Here is a 20528-nt window from a genome sequence, read left to right on the forward strand (position 1 = left end):
TCTCTCATCTTTCCCTGATTGTAATAACCGAAACATTAGACATCCCAGTCTCATTTGCCCATCAACAAGTTCCTTTTTAAGCCTGCCATAACCGTCCTGAATACATAGACCTTAGACTGTGAACCATGGCAGTCTGATGAAATTCCTCTTGACTAGAAAAGGGGAAGCATAACCCCCATTTTTATAAAGGCAAATAAAGAGGACACAGAGAATCACAGGCCAGCCGGTGTCATCTCTGTGCCTGGCAAGATCATGAAGTGGATCCTCCTAGGACACATGGAAAACGAGGTGATTGGTGACAGCCAACACGGAATCACTATGGGCAAATCATGACTGACAAATTTGGTGGCCTTCCACAATGGGGTTACAGGATAAGGGAAGAGCAACTAACATCATCAATCTGGACTTGTGCAAAGCACCTGACATTGTCCTGCAGGACACCCCTGTCTCTAAATGGGAGAGATGTGGATTTGACAGACGGACCACTTGGCGGATGAATTGTCTGGATGGTTGCACTCTGAGTTGTGGTCAACAGCTTTTTGTCTGAGAGGACAGCAGTGATGAGTGGCACTCCTCAGGGGTCAGGGTTGGCCTGGTGCTGTCGAACATCTTTGCTGGTGACACGGGCAGCGGGATCGATGCCCCCTCAGCAAGTTCCCTGACAGCACCGAGCTGTGTGGTGGGGGGCACGCTGAGGGCAGGGGTGGCACCCAGAGGGACCTGGGCAGGCTGGAGAGGGGGGCCCGGGCAAACCTCCTGGGGTTCAACAAGGCCAAGGGCAAGGTCCTGCCCGGGGGCCGGGGCAATCCCCAGCACAAACCCAGGCTGGGCCCTCGAGGAGCGGCTGGAGAGCAGCCCCAAGGAGAGGGGCTGGGGGTGCTGGGGGGGGGGAAAACTGCCCGTGAGGCAGCCCCGTGCGCTGGCAGCCCAGAACCCACCCGTGCCCTGGGCTGCAGCCAGAGCAGGGGGGGCAGCAGGGCCAGGGGGGGGATTGTCCCCCTCTGCTCCGCTCTGGGGAGCCCCCCCTGCAGTGCTGGGGCCAGCTCGGGGGCCCCCAACAGCAGAAGGACCCGGAGCTGCTCGAGCGGGGCCAGAGGAGGCCACGGAGATGCTGGGGGGGCTGGAGCAGCTCCCCTGGGGGGCCGGGCTGAGAGAGTTGGGGGGGTTCAGCCTGGAGAAGAGAAGGCTCCGGGGGGACCCTGAGAGTGGCCTCCCAGGGCTTAAAGGGGGGACAGGAGAGGTGGGGAGGGACTCTGGGTCAGGGGGTGGGGGTAGGATGAGGGGTCATGGTTTTTAGCTGAAAGAGGGGAAATTCAGGTTAGATTTAAGGCAGCAATTCCTCCCTGTTTGGGGGTGAGGCGCTGGCCCAGGGTGCCCAGAGCAGCTGTGGGTGCCCCCTCCCTGGAAGGGTTCAAGGCCAGGTTGGACGGGGCTGGGAGCACCCTGGGCTGGGGGAAGGGGGCCCTGCCCGGGGCAGGGGGGGGCACTGGGGGGTCTTTAAGGGCCCTTCCCACCCAAACCATTTTGTAATTTTATGACCTCTTCTTAGAACAAAGTGTTCACTTGGACATGGTTCTTCTGGGTCCATTTTGGGCTCTCTTTGCTTCTTCCTCACACTTTCAAAGTTAAAGCCACCTAGTCACAAAGTAAATTGCAGAGGAAGGAAAGTCAACGTGCTGTAAATACTGAAATAGCTCTATGTCTAACAGACCAACCTCCCTCCAGGGCCTCCTATGCAAAGGGATCTCTTCACAGGGCAGGCTGGAGAGCTGGTGAGTCCAATGATCGGAGGAGAGTAGAAGAAAACAGAAGTTAGGCTGCTGAACATTCTGGTGCCTGGCACCTGGAAATGTCAAAACCAAACATGAAATAAAAGGCAAGGCAATGCAACTGCTCTGTGAGGATATTTGCTTTTATCAAATGGAAGGTTCCAAATCCTGAACCTTGAAAGATTCTTAAAAGTACATGAAGCTGGGAAAAAAAAAGACCTGATGATACCTGGACCCAAACCTGTACCCTTTATTTAATGTCAAAGAATCATTGCAGGAAACAAATGGACTCAATTGACCCCTATGGAAACTGATTTTGTGCATATTCATATGCTGTGTGTTTATCTGAAACCAAAATACATTCCAGTGTGACAGAGTAGAGACCTCAGCTTGGATCTCAACAGCCCAGAGCAAAAGACTGAAAAAAACCCAAGAAACCAACCACCCTCCACACATAAAAAAATGGGAATATATGTATTTATTTATACACATACATAGAACACTCACCAGAATCTCTAAAGTTCAAAGTCAATGCAGGGTGTTTTGCCCATTAAACTCTCATCTTAACACTGACAGGGTACAGGAGGAGGTATTTTAGATTAGATGTTAGGACAACAGCAGATACCTGCTCATGGAATAAAAACACCATTGCTTTCCTTGTCAAAATATTTTATTAGTTGCATTGTTCATGATTATCACAATCATTCTACTCTGGAACCTACTAAACTAATAGATCATTTGAAAACAACCTTCTAAAATAAAAATTATAACAAATTTGACAAGTATTTTAGAAGTTAAATCAGCATTTTCACTTAAACCCCACCGCTCCACTGTTTCAGCCTCATGGGTTGGTCTGAGGGAAAAATCTAGCTCTATGAAGAAATATGAAAACCACATGGCTAACAGAACTATTGATTATCAGTCTGGAAATGTTTAAACTGCCTCAGGTCTTCCTGTTCAGGTGATGTAGGAAACTCCAAAACATGTAATTACGATAAGAAGAAAAAGATTAAGAAAAGGAAATCTGGAAATTGGATTAAGATTTTAAAAAAAATAAAAGCACCAACTGCTGCCTTTGAGTAGCTAAATAGTCTTAAACAGAGTCTCCAACTCAAACACCAAAGGAACATTATTAAAATGCAGAGAATTGATCTTTCAACTGCTGACCTGAAAATGTGATTACAACTACCTGTGACCACAGGTGCATCAATCACCTTTATGGTTTTGCCTTTGTAATTTACCCAAACACAGTATTTCCTCTCAAGTTTTCAAAACAAAACACAAATATTTCAATTGCCACTCCTAATTTAGGACTGATGTCTGAAAAACACTTCTTGGTCCTCACTACTGCCTTTTAGAAAGTAAGAGAGCTAGATAGGGTTGCCTATATATACAATGTCTGCATTTCAAAATCCTTCTGCCTTCAGCATCTTGTGTAAACAGAATATGGAAAGTTTGTTAACGGATGATGTAGCGGACAAGCCCCGAGCCACGAACTTCTCTCAATCTCTGGCAGTGACGCAGGATATTGAGGATCCCACGGACGCGCTTATCCACCACCATTTCCGTGAACTGTCTGAGATCAGCCTCCACAATAAAAAATTCACCTGGAAAACAAATCATGACTATGTTGTGGGATACACTTAACATTTCATGAGTAACAGTACGACCTCCTCTTCACAATTATACACACTTATGAAGAAACAGTCAGATGGCCTCACGCTACCTCATGAACTTCTTTGAGGCCTTGCCCATAGGTGTTCTGCTCTTAGTGACATCCAAAGCACTGATCTGAGCAAAACCAGAGATGCTCAGGGTCTGCTTAAAGATCCTAGCACAGCTTTACAGAGAAAGGCATCATGCTTCAGTGTTTCAGTCATGGAACACAGTAGAGTAGCAGCATAATCTCAATCCCAAATAATTGTTTTGCAGTGTCTGAAATAAGCTGTGGCCTGATGATGTCCTCTCCGCAGACACTCAAGTTCTGAAATTGGCCCCTCGCAAACAAAAGGATGGAACCCTGAATACAGAGCTATGTAGCCCTTGACTTGCATCGCATTTGGAGAAAAATAGTTCTTCTAATAAAGTAAATGCAAGAAAAAGACTAACTGCTTGGAACAGCATCCTCCCTGTGTGTCTCAGAAAATGGCACAGGAAGGTCCTGCATCAGGGCTGGCAGCCCACCCCTTTTTGTAGTTGATTAACTACTTCTATAAGGAAATTCTCATCATCAAGTGCTTCTAAGAAACCAAGGTCTTGACTGGAGTTAAAACATTTAAAATGCCTGACAGAACCCCAAGAGAAAGTTGCCACAAGCTAACAATAGACACAAGGAAGGAAGAAAAGAGTTATTCTAAGTGTATCATAGCTGTATTCACTAGCTGCGATTTCGTAGGCTTTATACACTGCTCAGATAGGAGATAATTATAGATCTAGTAAAATGACTGTACATTTAATACTTCCTATAACATGGCATAGGATTTTAACCATGCATCTTCACAAAACTGTAGGAAAGAAGAGCAATCTGAAACCAGGAACATGCTAATTAAGGTATAAGAAAGAAATGTTTAATTATCTTTAAGGAAAGGAAGTAGAAGGAAGCAACATATTCTTCTGTAGTATCATGCTTCCCAGTCTTGTGAGAAAGAAGTCACAAGGCTAGGGGTATTCTAGCTTGGAAAAAAGAGGACAGCATTCTCCCTCATCCTTTCACCCTTAAAATAATGCAGATGCAGCTTCATCTTAGATAAGATGGAGCATCTCTTCTTTCTAGTAAGTTCTGGGAGAGTCCTTCCAGTTTAACTGAGGAGAAAGTAGCTGATGCCAGCAGGAAAGCTGAAGCTGCCAGGAAAGCTATTATTTAATAACTAAACAAGTACAATGTGGCTTTATTCAGGCAAATCTGTGTTTTTCTGTAAACATTTCATCTTACAAGTGATCTAACAGGACACACACTCCACTCTGAGGGAGCATCCAAGGATGTGACAGCCATTAGAACTAAGGTCCCAGAGTGCCATTTATAAGCACAGTGTTCCCCAAAATAGTGCTTAGCCAGAGCAGAACAGATAGTGGTTTTGCACAGACTCGGCCATTTTGAGAGTTGGTGATACAGATGTATAATGGGAAGTAGAATCTTTCAGAGGCAACAACAGTCAGAAGCTGGAGGTCTTTCCCCAGATGGGAACTATGATAGAACCTCAGAGCTTGCAACACTGCCAAATTCACATTTAGATGAGAAGTGGAAAGTTTGTTCACTAGAGAAAGAAAAAACCTACATAACTGCTTAACGTATTACTACAGTTGGATAGACACCATTTGCAATTTCCAGTAATAGGGCAATAAACCTAAATGGTGTTAGGAACCCAGGGATAATCCACATACTGGTTTTGCAGTCTGTTATATCTGGGGGAGTGTCAGAATGTCCTGAACCTGTGCAGAATATAATTTCTTCTTGTATTTGCCCAGAATTCAGGGCAGCAAAATTCAGATCTTTTTTATGAAAAAAAAACTACAGCTGGGTAAAAGGCAGTGGTTTGGTTGGAAACAGTAGGTCCATGCACTAAGTAACTCACTAAACTAACTGAATCACCTTACTGGCTGGAAGGTTACCCTGATAAAACCAGGCAGCATCTTTTCTCATCTTGAAATCAGAGGAAGAGGTAAGCTGGCAATCAGCCCAGGACTAAAAACTGTGGGAATCCTAAGCAGAGAGACAGCCACAGTAGAAATTTAAGCAAACAAATCAATGAATGCACAACCTCATCCTGAAAAATGCAATGGATAAATACATTTAATCATTTTGTGCTGGCCAGATAAGAACTGTCTGACAGCTTGCCAGACCTTTTCTCTAGACTTTCTAGATGATTAGTCACAACAAACAAAAACAAAACAAAAAACCTACCACATAAACACACACACTCTCTCAGACACTGGATGTCCTAGTTTCCTAACTGAACTTTTCAACATACACAATAAAATAAAACACTGTCTCTCATGTACTTGAAGAAATTAAAAGCCTCAATTTTTCAGGCTTCAAAAAACCCCAACTTTCTGGTAGAAAACGCTCTGATTAGTTGTAGCTTTCTCAAGTTGCTAGAATGGCTCCTTCATTGAAGCTGAGGCTGCCATGGATCACAGTGCAGACTCAGCAGAATTCCAGGCTTAGGAGGGCCCTTCTAGCATTTAGCCTCTCCTCTATAGCCATGGGCTCAAACTGCTTGCTATCATCCTGAGGACAGCAACAGTTAAACCAAAAAGAAGTCAGAAGCCAGTCACGTGAGGTAGTTCAGCTGCATGCCTTCAGCATGCTTTAATCAAAGTCCTTTAAAACACTGACCTTCATATGACATGTTTATCCTATAGGTCTCAAAATAAAGTGCCAGGCATGTCCATCATATCAGAATTCCTTCCCTACAGAAGAGATGCATTTAGCATCTAGAAGTTAGTGATGTTATCACCATATGATAAATATTGAGGGAGTCTTGAGCAGTGACAAAGCCAAAGGAAGGAAGAAAAATTCGGTTTGTCAGACAGTGACTCCTGAGTACCCAGTGAACACACTTAGGGCAGAATGTTCTTGCATTCTGTCCAGGGCAAAAATTGAGAGGTGGGTGCCAAGTTGTTGTCAGAAAGAGAGCTCTCTTTCTGTGAGACAGAAGAGTTTGCTCCACACTTTATCCCTGAACTTGGAAACACGATGGCATTCCAAAGACATCACCAAGCTTGATATGTGCAGCATACCCCTCCAGGAACAATTACATACTCGTTCCCAAAAGGAATGTCAAAACAGAGATTTTAATATTAGAGATGGACTGTGCCACATATCTTTGGAAAAACTAACCTGTAAATACAACTTGCTTGTAAATTGAGACAGAAATTTTGGTGCAATTTTGCACTCTCTAAGCTTTCAGGAGGAGAAAACTTAAGGTTATCAGACAGCCTTGTTTCTTCTACAAAGTCACTGAAGCATGACTGATTACCCAGATTTCCCAATTTTAGAGCAAATTTTTATTAGTTCGTGTCCATTCCAGCTTTAAAACTGAAAACACAGTTTGTACAGTTTGGTTATCAAACTAGGAGTTCCCAGAACTTGTAGTGATTCCAAATGACATCTTTGTGCCCTCAAAGTTTTTGCTACAACACACCGTAGAAATGACATGTTTTCACTGAAATCATATAAAAAGTAACCAAATGGGTTATGGGAAAAATTCTTCCATTACAGCAATAACCCTTGTTGCTACACTATACAACTTTATCCATAAGAGATGAATGGATTTTATACTGACTGCCCAGTTTTGTACAGTAATAAGCCATTTATATTCCTTATGGCCTAGAATCTGATCTGGAGATGAATCTAATTTCTATTCTCCTCCCCTTATATCAAGGGAGAACCAAACCCTCCATTGCTCCAGACTGTCAAAGCATTGTTCATTCCCCACAGCGGATGGGAATTCTTCAGGGCCAAATCTTATTTAGACTGTGGTACTCTGTGTGCTGCCAAGGGAAGGAAAGCCCTGCTAAATCCACAGATAATTATTATTTGCACCCCCCACTCCCTGTTCTCTCTGAGACTAAGCAATAACAGGTTTTCTAAAATTTCTCTGATAGTTTTAAACTGATAGTTTTAAACTGATTGATAGTTTTAAACTGATAGTTTTAAACTGATAGTTTTAAACTGATAGTTTTAAACACACCCACAGGTTAGACCATTCCAACAACTACCAGACTGCCAGCACAGACTATCTTCTGAGAATAAGATGCTATAAATTACACTATACATGAAAAGCCTGTGCTGTCATCAGTCATTCAATATTTTGTCCAGTATTTTTATACTCGTGCTGCAATATTCAAGTGTTATGAGCTTAATATTTAGGAGAAAAAAACCACCTTCTGTATCCTTCGTCTCTTCTTCCAGGAACCTGCTGTAGAGATTTCTGGATGATGCTTTCATAGATTTCAAAGGCTGATGCATGATCTTGTACTTGGCCATCACAGCTTTGTTTATGCTTTGAAGAACTGCATTAATCTGATCACGTGTTAAACGACCTTTCAAATACCTACAAATAAAAATAAAGATCAGTAACCAGAAAGTCACAAAGTTCCATGCTTATTTTTCACTTTCATTAGCCCTAACTGAATATGCCATTTCTAGTTAGAGGATGCTTCCTCTCTGTGTTACTGAATAAATGTAGTAGTTAATTTTGTTAATTTCCTTGATTGTTTAATAATCTTGAAGGTAAAAAAGCCACAATAAAACCTAAAACAAAGATGAAACATTAAAAAGCTAAATTAAGAAGTAAAAAATATCCAGTGCTTAAGCTGTAAAGAGCCTTTCCAAATAGAATAAAAGGTTGCTTTTATTGTGTACCACAAACTACAGATGCAGAAAAATCAAGCAACTTTGCAGAAAACAGCACAAGCCAAAACCAAAATTAAATGTTTCTGCCTACAAGTGCAATTTGGTTCATATTATAATAATAAATAACCTGTGCTTGATCTTACAGCTATTTCTTTGTCTTTTTGAAGAAATACCAGTTCTGGGTTGTTTTCTGTATTTTATTGTGCAGCCTACTAAGCTAGACAGACACAGTTCTGCACTACCAACATCCGCTTCTGAACTTTCAGAGCATTTCATGAAACTAGGACTAAAATAATAAGATCTGTTGATAACAGCCTGGAGGTACAGGAAGCAAAGAAGATAAAAACTAAGTGATGTGGAAATACTAGAACACTGGAATATTTGCAAGTAAGGCTATTCAGTATTTATAGATGTAAAGGCATGCATTCAAGGAAAAGGAAACATGCTAAAAACTGAGAAGCCATTACATAAAAATGAAATCTGAAACTTCTATGACAAGCAGTAAGCTAAATACAAAACAAAAGCCTGGAGAACATCACAGTAAAAGCCAGGGCAACCTTGCAACTTGAACTATCCTGTAACCATCGTTCCGTCGCTATAAGCTAAACCTGACTATGTTTGGGTCAGCATCAGTTTGAAAACGTGTGGAATTGAGAGAACTGCTACAGTTAATTTTAAGAAGGGGTTCTTGCAGTCAATACAGCAGGTGGCTAAAAGCTGTACGACAGCAAGACTGAAAAGATCAATGAAAAGGGAAATTCTTCCCTCATTTTAATCTGAATGGAAAAACTCAATTGTTGGAAAACATACAAAGAATTTAAAGCACACGTAGCTAATCAATTACAAGTCCTATATTCCAAACCAGAATGTGGGCAAGCATTGTACAATTGCCAACTAAAAATAAGTGCTTGCTGTAGATTTGAATAGCAAGTCCCTGCCGGGGAGACAGTCTGCATGGGGTGTGTAAAAACTCCTGAATTCAAAGCAATCAGTCTAATTTCAGACAGAATTGCCACCAAGTAATTTGCAGCCAGTTTTCAACTTTACTGTTGCTTTCATTAATCCAAATTCAAAATTGGAGGTGCAGCCACTTCTACAAAAATACTTCACACACATAACATCTTTCCAAATAAAAGCAGCACTACCACCCCTGAAGTGCAGTCACAGTCAGCACAAACAAGTAACACTGCCTACAAGCACAGGAGGGCTTTGCCTTTATACATTAACTGCTATTTATTGCTCCATCTGCATCCTTTAGCCTATTTATAAAGTATGGGGTATTGCACAATGAAAATTAAGGCCAGAGGTATAAAATACCTGTACTTAAGTTCCTATGCTCCTGCTATCAATAGATACAGTGAACACACTTAATAAAGCAAAGAAAACACCTCAACTCATTTTGAGGCATAAACAGAGAAGTGGGATTTGGTTGCATAAACCTAAGAATGGAATGGTCCTTGAGAGGCCCTCCGGCATCCAAGATCTTCCCACAAGGCCAGCAGATGTGCTGGGATTTACAGAAAATTCAGTAACTAAAGATCTGGCAGTACACGCTAAAGCATCTGCAGTGGCACCAGACAGTTCTGTGTGGGCAACTGAAAAATGCCATGAGCAGCGAGGCAGTGGAGCCTTTTTCTGGTTTTGCCAACTGTACTGACCAGGTGTTCAGCGACAGGAGTGGGGGCACGTGGTGAGCAGAGGCACTTGTGTCACTGACACTTAAATGTAGGCACCTTAATTGGAAACTAAATTCTGTCAAAAGCAACTGAAATTTTTCTTCTATGTATAATCGTAAGGATCATAAAAACTCCAGCTGTTTCACAGTCTTCTCATGTTTCTATCCAGCCATGGTTAGCAAACCCATAAATGCTGACATTTATTTCATTTATTTCAGTCCATACACACACTAATATAAAAACATAAAGTTGAGAAGTTCCAAATTCATCCATTTAATTTAGATTTAAAATTACTTTAAAATCTGCTTCACTACACCAAAAGCAAAAACATTCAGAACTTTTTTTTTAAGAAAAAACAAGCAAACCAATTTCTTTTTTTAATCCACAGAAGCCCTTTTCAAAACATTTTTTTTCCATAGGTATGAAAACCAAAGTACAGTGCTGTGTTCTTCAAAGAAAACAACATCAATATATCATCTATATACCACTGGAGAAGACATAAATCTCCTAATGGCAAATCCTGCTCCCACAAAAACACTTAGGCTAAGAAAAACATATATTCCCCCAAGTTACCATCTTCTGAGACTTTAGAGATATAATGAAAGTGCAGATTCTAAAAATATTTTAAGCAGAAATAATTTGAGAGACAGAATAAGACAAGCATTTTCCTTTGCCTTGAATTCGAAGTTAACTGAGACATCTATTGTGCAATTCCCTTTTTCCTCCTCCAAAAATGGTCTTTCTGCAACAGATTTGAAGGCTAAAATAATCTGCAAGTTTCTTACTGTGAGAGAGTATTCTATTTGATCAAGGTGCTCCACATCTGCACCTTAACACAGCATGTACATTTATTTGTTAAATACCTGCTGCAGAGTTCTAAAAATATGAAGTCACTGAAGACTCTATATCCCTTTTTGTGCCCTAATGGTGTTTGGGATAGATTCCCCTTCACATTCAGCATAAAGCGGGTGAAAATCACCTAGATTTTTCAGTTACAGTCTGCCACAGCTGCGGGAGGAAGGGAGAGGGGAATGAGAATCTTGGCAAATGCAAAACCCACGATACCCAGCTGCTATGGGATTTAGACACATACGTGATGCATATGCACAGTTGTGCTTTATTCAGTCCCTCAGACAGGCTTAGCACAGCCACAGTCCTGTACTGGCACAGCCACACAGCTCCAGGACCAGAGCTGCGTAAAAATGCAGCAGTGTCCCTTGTTACTATTGTCAGCAGGCATAAAGAGATCCCACATCAGAACTGTCGCTGACCTGAACTGGGATATGAACCTAATTCTCATTCTTCTCAGAGAATATGTTAGGTGTAAGAAAATTTGGGTCACAAACATCTGCTGCTTAGATTGGTTAAGTAGTATGTGAAACTCCAAGCTTAGCAGACTCCAACAATCTTGTATTACAACACTGCTAGGCAACAGGAAAAAAACTGGGAAATTAATAGATCTATTTAAATTCATGTAAATCTTCCTCCACAGAACAAACATGCTTTTCCCATCTCAGTAAACATATTTCTATAGGCCCACAAGCACAGCCTAAAATGCAACCTTTCTATAAGCCAGCGATGAATGTAAGAGGATCCAGCTGGCCACAAACAGCAGTGGAAAACCTTCCACTTTCAAGGATAATGAAACACTTTAAGGGGCTATCAGGAAAGACTGTTTTAACCTCCAGTTAAAGCTACGCTTGGCTGCAATGGTCTATGCCTACTTCTCTTGCCTGATCAGAGATAAAGAACAAAAGCTTGCACGCTCCAGCTTTACCTTTCCAAAATTTTATCAGAAGTACCTACAATTTTGAAAGCTATAGGAAAGATGATTTGAAAGACTCAAGTAAAATACAGACTCCAAAAAAAAAATTCTTACTGAAACAAGTGTTGTCAGGGAACATGGTGAATCTAGACAATAATTTAGCTTTAGGCATCAAGACAATTTTCTCCTTTTTGCAGAAATACTTGTCCTTGTCCCCAAAATGCCATTTAAGAAAAGTTATTCCTACATGATAGTCTTCAGACAGGGATATCTATTAATCAGGTCCTGACAGTAGGGGCAAAAACCCCACAGCTTTCTATTCCAGAAATTTGGGAAATTTCAGTGGGAGGTGGTTTTTTGCTTTTAACAAGTCTGGTTTCTTTTCGTGTCTCAAAACAGATTTCAAGTTTTGACTTACCACTTTCTGAAACCAATAGTTGGGTCAAATAAATACAGCATTTATAATTATTTTTCTTTTAAGTATAACCATACCTTTCATCTTATGAGACGATGGCTTTGTTTTTTTGTCTGTTTTCAAAACAAGAAGAGAACCCATCTATTAGCTAATATATTGCTGTTCATACAATTAGTGGCTGCTGAGATAACAGGTTTGGGTTTTAACTGATTAGTTCTGATCTTCCCAAAAGATACGTAAGAAATAACCTTATTAGCTCTATTCATTTCATTTTCAGGTTTGCCAGTATAGCATATAAAGTATTTGGAGCTATTATCACTATGTTCCATCCTGTGGAACATTTAAAACTTCAAAACATTTCTTGTCAGTCTGTTCTGCAAGAGCTCCCTTTCACAAACCTATGTTTGCCACCCAACCTGGCATGACAGGGTCTAAGAAAAGCCACGCTTACTTACGCAGGAACTTTTTCAAATTCTTCGGCAGTTATTAAGCTTGCTGCTTTAATATATCTTGGCCCTTTTTTAGGTTTCTTTTCAGTTTTGCATGCTGCAACTTTTGGCTCTTCATGTTTCACACTTGGCCCAGTGATGCTGTAAAATGAATGAATATTAAGTTTATAAACAGCAGATAAGTAGTAAAGAGAATAACATTATATTATCAAGTCTGCTTACTCACAGACCTATGTTCCAAATGATCTGTTAGGCTGGATGAACACAATGCATGATGATCTTTCAGGAAAGAAAAATAAATAAAGAAGGCCTACTCCATTTCAGATTGCATACTTCTGCTGACTTCATTATAGCTCTTCATTTCTCTGCTAGAAAGGCTGCTAGCAGGTGAATTGGAAGCAGTCCAAATGCAGCACAGAGCAGTTAAGAATTCAATGTACCATTACATTTCACAGAACATGAGGCCTTGCTTTTTATCAGATGAACCACAGCACAGAGCTGCAGCCTAACAGGGAGATTTTAAATACTTCACAGCTCTCTGAAAAAAGTTCAAATCTTGGGAAGAGCCTGACTCATCCATTAATCTTTTGTAGCAAGGAAATTCAACATCATCCAGCAGGCTGGGATTTTTTTAGGTAAGATCCCAAGGGCTGAGGAATTTCATGCTTTGAGTGATTATTAGAGCATTATTTTTATAAATTCATCCTTCCTCCAAATCCTCAGCTATAGAGCCTCAAACCCCAAGTTATCTGCCCATCACCCACCTAGCTGTTCTCTTACTCATTGGTAGGAGGATAGTGAAGAGAACGCATTTAGCCAAATTCACTGTCATCTCACAAGAGGACATTACTGGTCTGAGATGTGCAACAGAAGTAACTGAAGCAGTACTGAGCTGACCTGTCACAAAGAACTGATCCTCTACCTTGATCTTAACTTCCCACACGAAGAGATCTGTTCGACGCAGGGCCCTGCAGTCAGCAAACAGCACAGCAGTGCCTTTGCTGACCCAAGGGCTGGGATCTGATGTGTCACTTGATGCGACACCCCCAAACCCAGTGTCCCATTTCCCAGGGAAGCTGGCTGCAGTGCAGAGGACAGCGAGCGTCACCTGCTGGCCTCCCAAACGGTCTGGTCCATGACACAGTGACAGGGAAGCTCTGCTCCCTGCCATGCTACAATCCAGCCCCCTTCTGAAATCTAGGACACCCAACAGTTAAACACCAGGTGAAAACATCTGAAAACCAATGTGAGGCCCTGCACAAAACTAATCCTGGCGCCCTGGAGCTAGCACTAGTGGCAGGGAATGTCAGCGAGGAAGAGGAAAAGGGAAGGGTGGAGATTTCTGATGGTACTGGATATGGGTTTGTAATTAAACACAAGGACCAAGAGAGTTGAGTTTGCATCTTGAAACTTTACTCCTCCCATACACTCCAGTCCTACCATCTTCCTCACTGCAACAAACCTCTTATCTTTCTAGATAATTCTCCACCCCCAGGTACTTCTGCTTTGGGTTTCTGCCCCCTACCTTGCTGCAGTAATCACTGCTGACCTGGACCATGAAAAGAACCAAAGCTTGTATTCAAATCCTGCTTTTGGTGTGGTGAGAAACTGCTCTCTGAAACACCTGGAATCCAAAGGGCTTAAAATACATTAAACCTGCTTTTTATTTCAGTGAGATTCCTCCAGTAAATAAGAATATCAAACCCAAGAACAGGAAAGAAATAACAGCTAAAGCCATGAATTGTTCAATTCGTCTGTGTGGGCATTTTCATTCTTCCCAAGATTTGAAGGTCTGTCTCAGCAGTGTTCAAGTGCTCGTTCTGCTTTCTGCATCATTTATCTCACGATAGTCACTCAACAATTACGACTCTGCTCCCCAGGCATTTTGGGATGTAGAGGAGTAGAAATGGAGGTCAATAGAGGAGGGTTTGGGGTAGAGGACTGAAGACCTATTTATAGTGATACAGATGGATTCTGACCAATTATGGTCTGTCTTGTGCTTGCTTGATCCTCCACAGCACACCACAGTGAACACCAAGAAGTGCCAACATAGGGACAAAGCAGTAAGGGTGCTTTGACAAATGGCATTTACAGATAATGCATTATTCCTCAGGAAAAACCAACAACACAAACTGACACTGACAGAGCAGCAGTTGTAAGCTGGTAGAGCAAAATTTGTAGAAAATTATTAGAAAAACTTGCTTAGTTTTATACGTGTGGTTCTCTAGATAGGAAAGGACCAGCTAGAGTCGTATCACAATTAGCTTCTTGATCAAAAGCAGGACAAGACTGGAAGGGAAACCAACATCTCAAAATAATCTTTTTGATATCAGCAGTGACAGAATCACTAAACAAGCCTCATTCACATCTAATCAATTTCCAAGAGCTAACATAAACTTAAGACAAAGGGCCTTCCTAAATTAACAAACTTATGAAAGGAAGGCAGAGCCCCAACAATAATTTCTGAAGAACTTCACACATAGAGTAAAAAGCAACATCTAAACTTAAAAGGAAATTGAGAAGCAACAAGACATCTCAAGACACATTTCAGGAGGATGTTTCCTAAGCTGAGGGTTCATGTCTAAAGGGTCACATTCAGGAAAAAAGCTTCTGCACAAGTCATCTCTTTATCATCTAAGACTAGTCCAAGTTTCAGCACAAGCACTACCTACACAGATGAGAACATTGCTACACACTAAAATTAGGTTTTTTTCTCTTCTGTAACCCTATTTCCACATGGCTAACCTTTTACTTTGCTGGAATATGCCTGTAATGTTTTCAGCCAGATGCCCGTCTGTCATCAGGAGCAAGACCAGGTAAAGCTGATAGATTCAGGGCACATACTGTGAGCACTGAATTCAAATACTTACGCATTGCCATCTAAGAAGCTACAAGGGTGGAGACACATTCTGGGATCTCCAGATATTAGACTCTGGAAGAGATCCCCTTCTAGCATACACTAACATAATTCAAAAATAAAAACAATTCCAACAAGTCAGATAAAGAGCTGATCATTCTGAGAAACCTTGTAAGTTAGAATGTCTTAGAAGCCTTCTGAATAATAGCTATTGTTTAATATACTTCTGTCTCATTCTCTCACTTGAGCTACTTTATTCTGAACAGCTTCTCAGTACAGCCTTCTCAAAGGCATGTAGATGTCATTGCTATCTAAAATAAATGCCAGGCTGCTGCAGGGAGAGAAGAAAAATACCACAACCATAATTCAAATCCCCACAAAAAGATGATTGAGTTAGAGGACTTTTTTTTTTTTTTTAAGAAATTATATTTGGAAAGCCAGTGTTGGATTTCAGTTCTAGTGACCCAGCATTTGTATCACTAACCCGCCCGTCAATCCTTAGGCCCTGCAGCTATTAAATCTGTGTGTTTGCAATTTTACAGCAATGAATTCTCAGATTTATCAAAGAACTAGACTTCTACTATAATGTCACACCTGCCACTGGAAGCTTCCATCTGAACAACTTGCTATTTTATAGGTTTTTACCTGAGGGCTTTGTTAGGGTGCTAGCATAAGCCTGGTAGTGAACAGTCAAGAGCAAATTCCAGAATTAATACATGTAACAGCCTTGGCTCCCAAAAGTTCACAGTTAATACACAGTAAAAGGAGTAGAGCTGTACAGTGGTGCAGCTGGATGCTGCCAGGAGCAATGCAGTATCTCCATGCCCATGTACCACATACCAGCTCTGTTTTTGTTTACGCAGACATGGAGGAATGTTTTCACAGAGGTACAATCCTGCCTTTTCATTTCTCTCAGCAGACTTCTGGATGCTCTGAAATTAACATTAGAGTTCATCAGAAATGTGGAACTATTAAAATCAAGCAAGTAAAATTAGCTTACCATTAGGGAAACACTAAAAGTATTTTAAACTTTATTAAGAGGTGTTTTTTGCTCTATCGCCATCACTCCACCACTTTACCCACTAATTTCCCAACAGCAAATAGTAAAGCTCAGAAAAATAAATCTAAGAGCGAGAAGACATGAGCCTCTCTGTGTCAGGATGTCAAAGACATCAGAGTGGGCAGGCAGTAAATCTTTAATACACTCCAGCCCGTTTGGCCAGGGGAAAGGAGTTGGTGATGATGGCATACTGCAGGAAACTCATCCCCATTCCCCAGAGAACACCATGACAAAAAACTTAAACATGAAGGCATGGCAAGTACACACTAAACCAACAATAAATAAATATTCTAATTAAATAATTTTCATAGCTATTTCAAGGATGTAAAAATAGAACTGCTTTTTAGATTAAAGTATCTATGATGTTAAAGACATGCTTTCAATGTATAAAAATTTTATTTTTCAAGGTTTAATGTTCACTATGCAGGAGAGCAGCTTAATAAACTATCAGTAAGCCTGTTCTGAGTCCCAGTTCCATGTACAAGCAGCCTCGTGCCTCCAAACATATCACTTAGGGTCTAGAAAAGAACAACTACACATTTATCAAAGATTCCTCTGAATCTTTCAGTATTTTATGAACAGGAAACAAGGATTACTTTTAGCATATTCTTCAGTTTTTCTTGCTCTTTAACTTCTGCTTCCATTTTATCCAGGAGATCATGCAAAGCAACTATCCCAGCCCCTGTTTTAGAGAGCATGGATCTGAAGGACGGTTCTTCAGCTGTCAAAGAGAGAACGTTAAGTCAAAAACACCTCCAACACAAAACCAAAATCTCATTTCCCTCCCTTCCACAAGCAGGGACTATCTATGAACTCTCTGCTCCCCAACCACCATATCTTCCCAGGAGAAGCAGCAATATTCACTCGTCAAACTGTCAGTCTTACTCCATACAGCCAAGGGAGTTCAAAGCTGCTGCAGCAATAAAGGCCTCTCACCAGCACAAGGCTGGAAGGTGCCAAGCTGCACCCACTACCACTGCTGGTGGAGGACATGGGTCTTAAACACAGCCTGGCTTTTGCAACCCAATAGCTGCAGCACCCAGATCTCCTTCACAACCTCCCTCTGTTTAGGGTTCCAGCTCCTACTCCAACAGGAGGTTAGACTAGATGACCCACCCAACCAACATCTGTGACCTGTGTAACCTCTATTTGTGCCTAGGAAAGGGTAACGCATGGATTTAAAACATTCTGAGCAATTTCAGTATTGTCAGTTTAAATAAGTTTGTTACCCACCGAGTGTTTGCATCACAGCTCCTGGAATGCTGTGACAAGACATTTGTGTAAACCCCCATCTGTGCCTCTGCACAATTTTGTCATTAGGTTTAACATATTCACCAAGGTATTTTTTCTTCTGCCTGGAGGTTTCCTCACCAAGTATATAGAATATAGGGTACATTAACCACCAGACTTCTAGTCCCTCAGAGGAACATATTTTCACTGAGCCTGTGTTCTCTGTGTGCCACCTAGTTCCTTGATAATGCTTAGATTTTGTCATCCTTGCCCACTTTCTTGTTCTCCATATTTTACTTGATTTCCACTTCACATTACACTCCTTGTCTAATTACAGCATTCCTGTTGTCTGCAAGGAGGTACAAAACAAAACCCACTCTTAATTTCTTTTACCTATGCTTCTTAATTGAAGAGTCTTTTTAATAGTTGAAATCTTTGTGTTGATATGAAAGCATAGATCTTCCACGCATAATGGCTCCATATCTTCTATTACCAAACTGAGGGGAAATAATAAAAAATGCAGTAATTTAAGAAAGAGCTAAGTTGCAAACACTAGGCACACAAGCAGAATTTTAGAAAGGACCCCAATCTGTCAAAGAAGCAAAGGGAACTTAAATGAAGCAGTAAACATACTAACTACATTCAACAAATTGAAAGCAGGAGAGGGAGCAGTGACTGGCATTAGACAAAACAAAGCAATTTCCGTGAACTCTTGAAATAAACATAGTGTAACATCGGTACAATTCCTCATGAAACTGTTAAGTCTTTATTATATTAAGGTATTCACTACTAAAGAATTTGGAAATTCACTGCAATAAATATCTGGTTCATATAAAGTAGTTTTATAAGGCTCTCAGGGAGACTGCATTAGATAATCAGTATTTAAAGAGTTTTTGTTTTTAAAAAAAAAAGAGCGGTAATTACACAAAATGCGCACTTGCCCGCTAGCAGAGGCACAAAAAGCAGCAATATATATCGGTTACTGATGTGCAAGTATACGTATTAACTCTCTTATAGAAAATAATTGATTAAAAAGAGTTGCTGAAATGCACCCTCCCCCAAACCGCCGCGCAGCAGACCTCGGTTTAACGCTGTCGCCAGGCGGCCCTTGCGCTCACACGGCTCCCTCCGGTGGTCACCTGGCACCTGACAGCAAGAAGAGCTTTTATTCCGCTCTTCGCTTTCAAGTAGCGCGGACCGGCACGCTTCCTGCGCTAGCCACCGGGCACCCGCCCGCCCCGTCGCCTCACGCCCGGGCCCGAAGCGAGCGCTTCCCCACCTCACCCCCCCCCCCAAAAAACCACACACCGCGCCCCGCTCTCACCGCCGCGACGGCCGGAGCCTGCGAGGCGGGGGCGATGCGAAGCGATGAGATATGATGAGATGAGATGAGATGATGAGATGAGGCGGGGGGGAGGGTGAGGCGATGAGGAGAGATGAGGAGGCCGCTCCCGGCGCGCAGCAGCCCCCGGCGATTCAAACCCGCCGCCGAACGGTGCGGAGTGCCGGCGGCGCATGCGCGGGAGGAAGTGGCGCCGCCGCGGGGGCCGCCGGGAAAGGCGGGAAGCGGCGGCGCTGAGGGGAGCGCCCGCCCCCCGCGGCGGGGCTGACACACACACACACTCTCAAAAAAAAAAAAAACAAAAAAAAAACCCCACCCCACAAAGTAGTTTATTAATTGGTTGGATGAACTCCGTTTATTTCAGCATTCAACAGAAGACAAAGCCCTCAATAAAAATTAAGTCGCTTTGCGACATCTACATACGGGTATGTCTCCTACAGAACATCATCACCCATTGCTTTTTCCTCGGGGGAGGAGAGATAAATAAACAGCTCACACTTACCCCAAACTCCTTTTTTTTTTTAATTAGCTACAAAGATTTAGTGCTTTACACTTACCCCAAACTCCTTTTTTTCCAATTAGCTACAAAGATTTAGTGCTTTACACTTACCCCAAACTCCTTTTTTTCCAATTAGCTACAAAGATTTAGTGCTTTACACTTACCCCAAACTCCTTTTTTTCTAATTAACTGCAAATAGAAAGGTTTATTGCTAAGGATAGACTGCTTAACTCTCTGAAGAAAAAATCAGCAAGAACTGCTATTTTTCCACAATCCCCTAATAAAGAATGGCTCGTAGTTCCCTTCCTCCCCATCTCCAAAAACAACCCCCCAAAACCCTAAAGAACTGAAAAACTGATTAACGTGAAAGTGAGTTAAAGAAGGACCATTTTAAAAGCAGTGATGTTTTAAAAGCACAAAGTGAGTGCATTCAGCAGACCTTTAAGGAGAAAGGAAAACTAGCAAACAAGGCATTGCATGATGCCAACAGACAACAGGTTATTGAGATTGCTCAGTCCAAAACTGCATCATCTTAACATTTACAGCAGTGAAAAGCGGTTACTTCCAGCAGTCCTGGCTACACAACCACACTGAGCCAACGTGTCCTGTGACTCCCATCATCCAGCCTGTATTCATCTCAATAACTCTTGCAACTTCTACATTAAACAGAGAGATACAGTCTGTCTTTTAGGCAAACCATAAAAGCATCAGTAAAAGGAGAAAAAAAAATTTTCAAAAGCTCTGCTTCTAAGCAATTTTTAATGTCAAATAATATTAATTAAAGACAAAAAAAACAAAAAAAACAACCAAACAAACAAAAAAAAAACCAAACAAGCAAACCAAGAAACCAAGCCAGAGAGACAAAAAAAAAGCCTTAAAAAACCCAAGCCCAAAAGCTCAAAACACATGATTGTTCACATTTGCTAGCTGCTTCAAAAAAACAACTCAAATGTCCATACTAGACTTTAAACATGGAGTGTCTTGCACTAACAACCTCTGCAGTAAACTGAATTACAACATATGACCATAAGAAGGAGGGAAAAAAAAAGAAACACCATCAGATATGAAGAAAACTTAATCTCACTCCCCAAGCTTATGAAGAATATCT

General features: G+C 41.4%; 1 protein-coding gene across 2 annotated transcripts; it reads right to left on the reverse strand.

Moving 5' to 3' along the window:
* Nucleotides 1–2421: 2421 nt before the first annotated feature.
* On the reverse strand, nucleotides 2422–19111 carry SKA1 (spindle and kinetochore associated complex subunit 1). Of its 2 annotated transcripts, XM_042804983.1 has the most exons (8): nucleotides 18904–19111; nucleotides 18659–18725; nucleotides 17973–18076; nucleotides 16946–17070; nucleotides 16130–16221; nucleotides 12439–12573; nucleotides 7656–7825; nucleotides 2422–3376 (listed from the first exon to the last, which is right to left on the reverse strand). In XM_042804983.1, exons 3-8 carry the CDS (start codon nucleotides 18058–18060, stop codon nucleotides 3228–3230), a joined length of 759 nt encoding a protein of 252 aa, XP_042660917.1. In that variant the 5' UTR covers nucleotides 18061–18076; nucleotides 18659–18725; nucleotides 18904–19111; the 3' UTR covers nucleotides 2422–3227. The 2 variants fall into 2 exon arrangements, with proteins under 2 accessions (XP_042660917.1, XP_042660916.1); XM_042804982.1 differs by lacking the exon at nucleotides 18659–18725.
* Between the last annotated feature and the right edge of the window lie 1417 nt (nucleotides 19112–20528).

This window comes from Tyto alba, unplaced genomic scaffold (assembly GCF_018691265.1).
Source record: "Tyto alba isolate M040663 unplaced genomic scaffold, T.alba_DEE_v4.0 Super-Scaffold_42, whole genome shotgun sequence".
Classification (NCBI taxonomy): Eukaryota; Metazoa; Chordata; class Aves; order Strigiformes; family Tytonidae; genus Tyto; species Tyto alba.

Excerpts from the sequence above, each read along its gene's own strand:
- SKA1 (XM_042804982.1), bottom strand. The coding sequence starts at position 18,060 with ATGGAGCCATTATGCGTGGAAGATCTATGCTTTCATATCAACACAAAG. Across the intron at positions 16,222-16,945 it reads AACTGAAGAATATGCTAAAA|AGCATCCAGAAGTCTGCTGA; the intron begins GTAATCCTTGTT and ends TGTTAATTTCAG. Across the intron at positions 7,826-12,438 it reads GAATTTGAAAAAGTTCCTGC|GTATTTGAAAGGTCGTTTAA; the intron begins GTAAGTAAGCGT and ends TTTTATTTGTAG.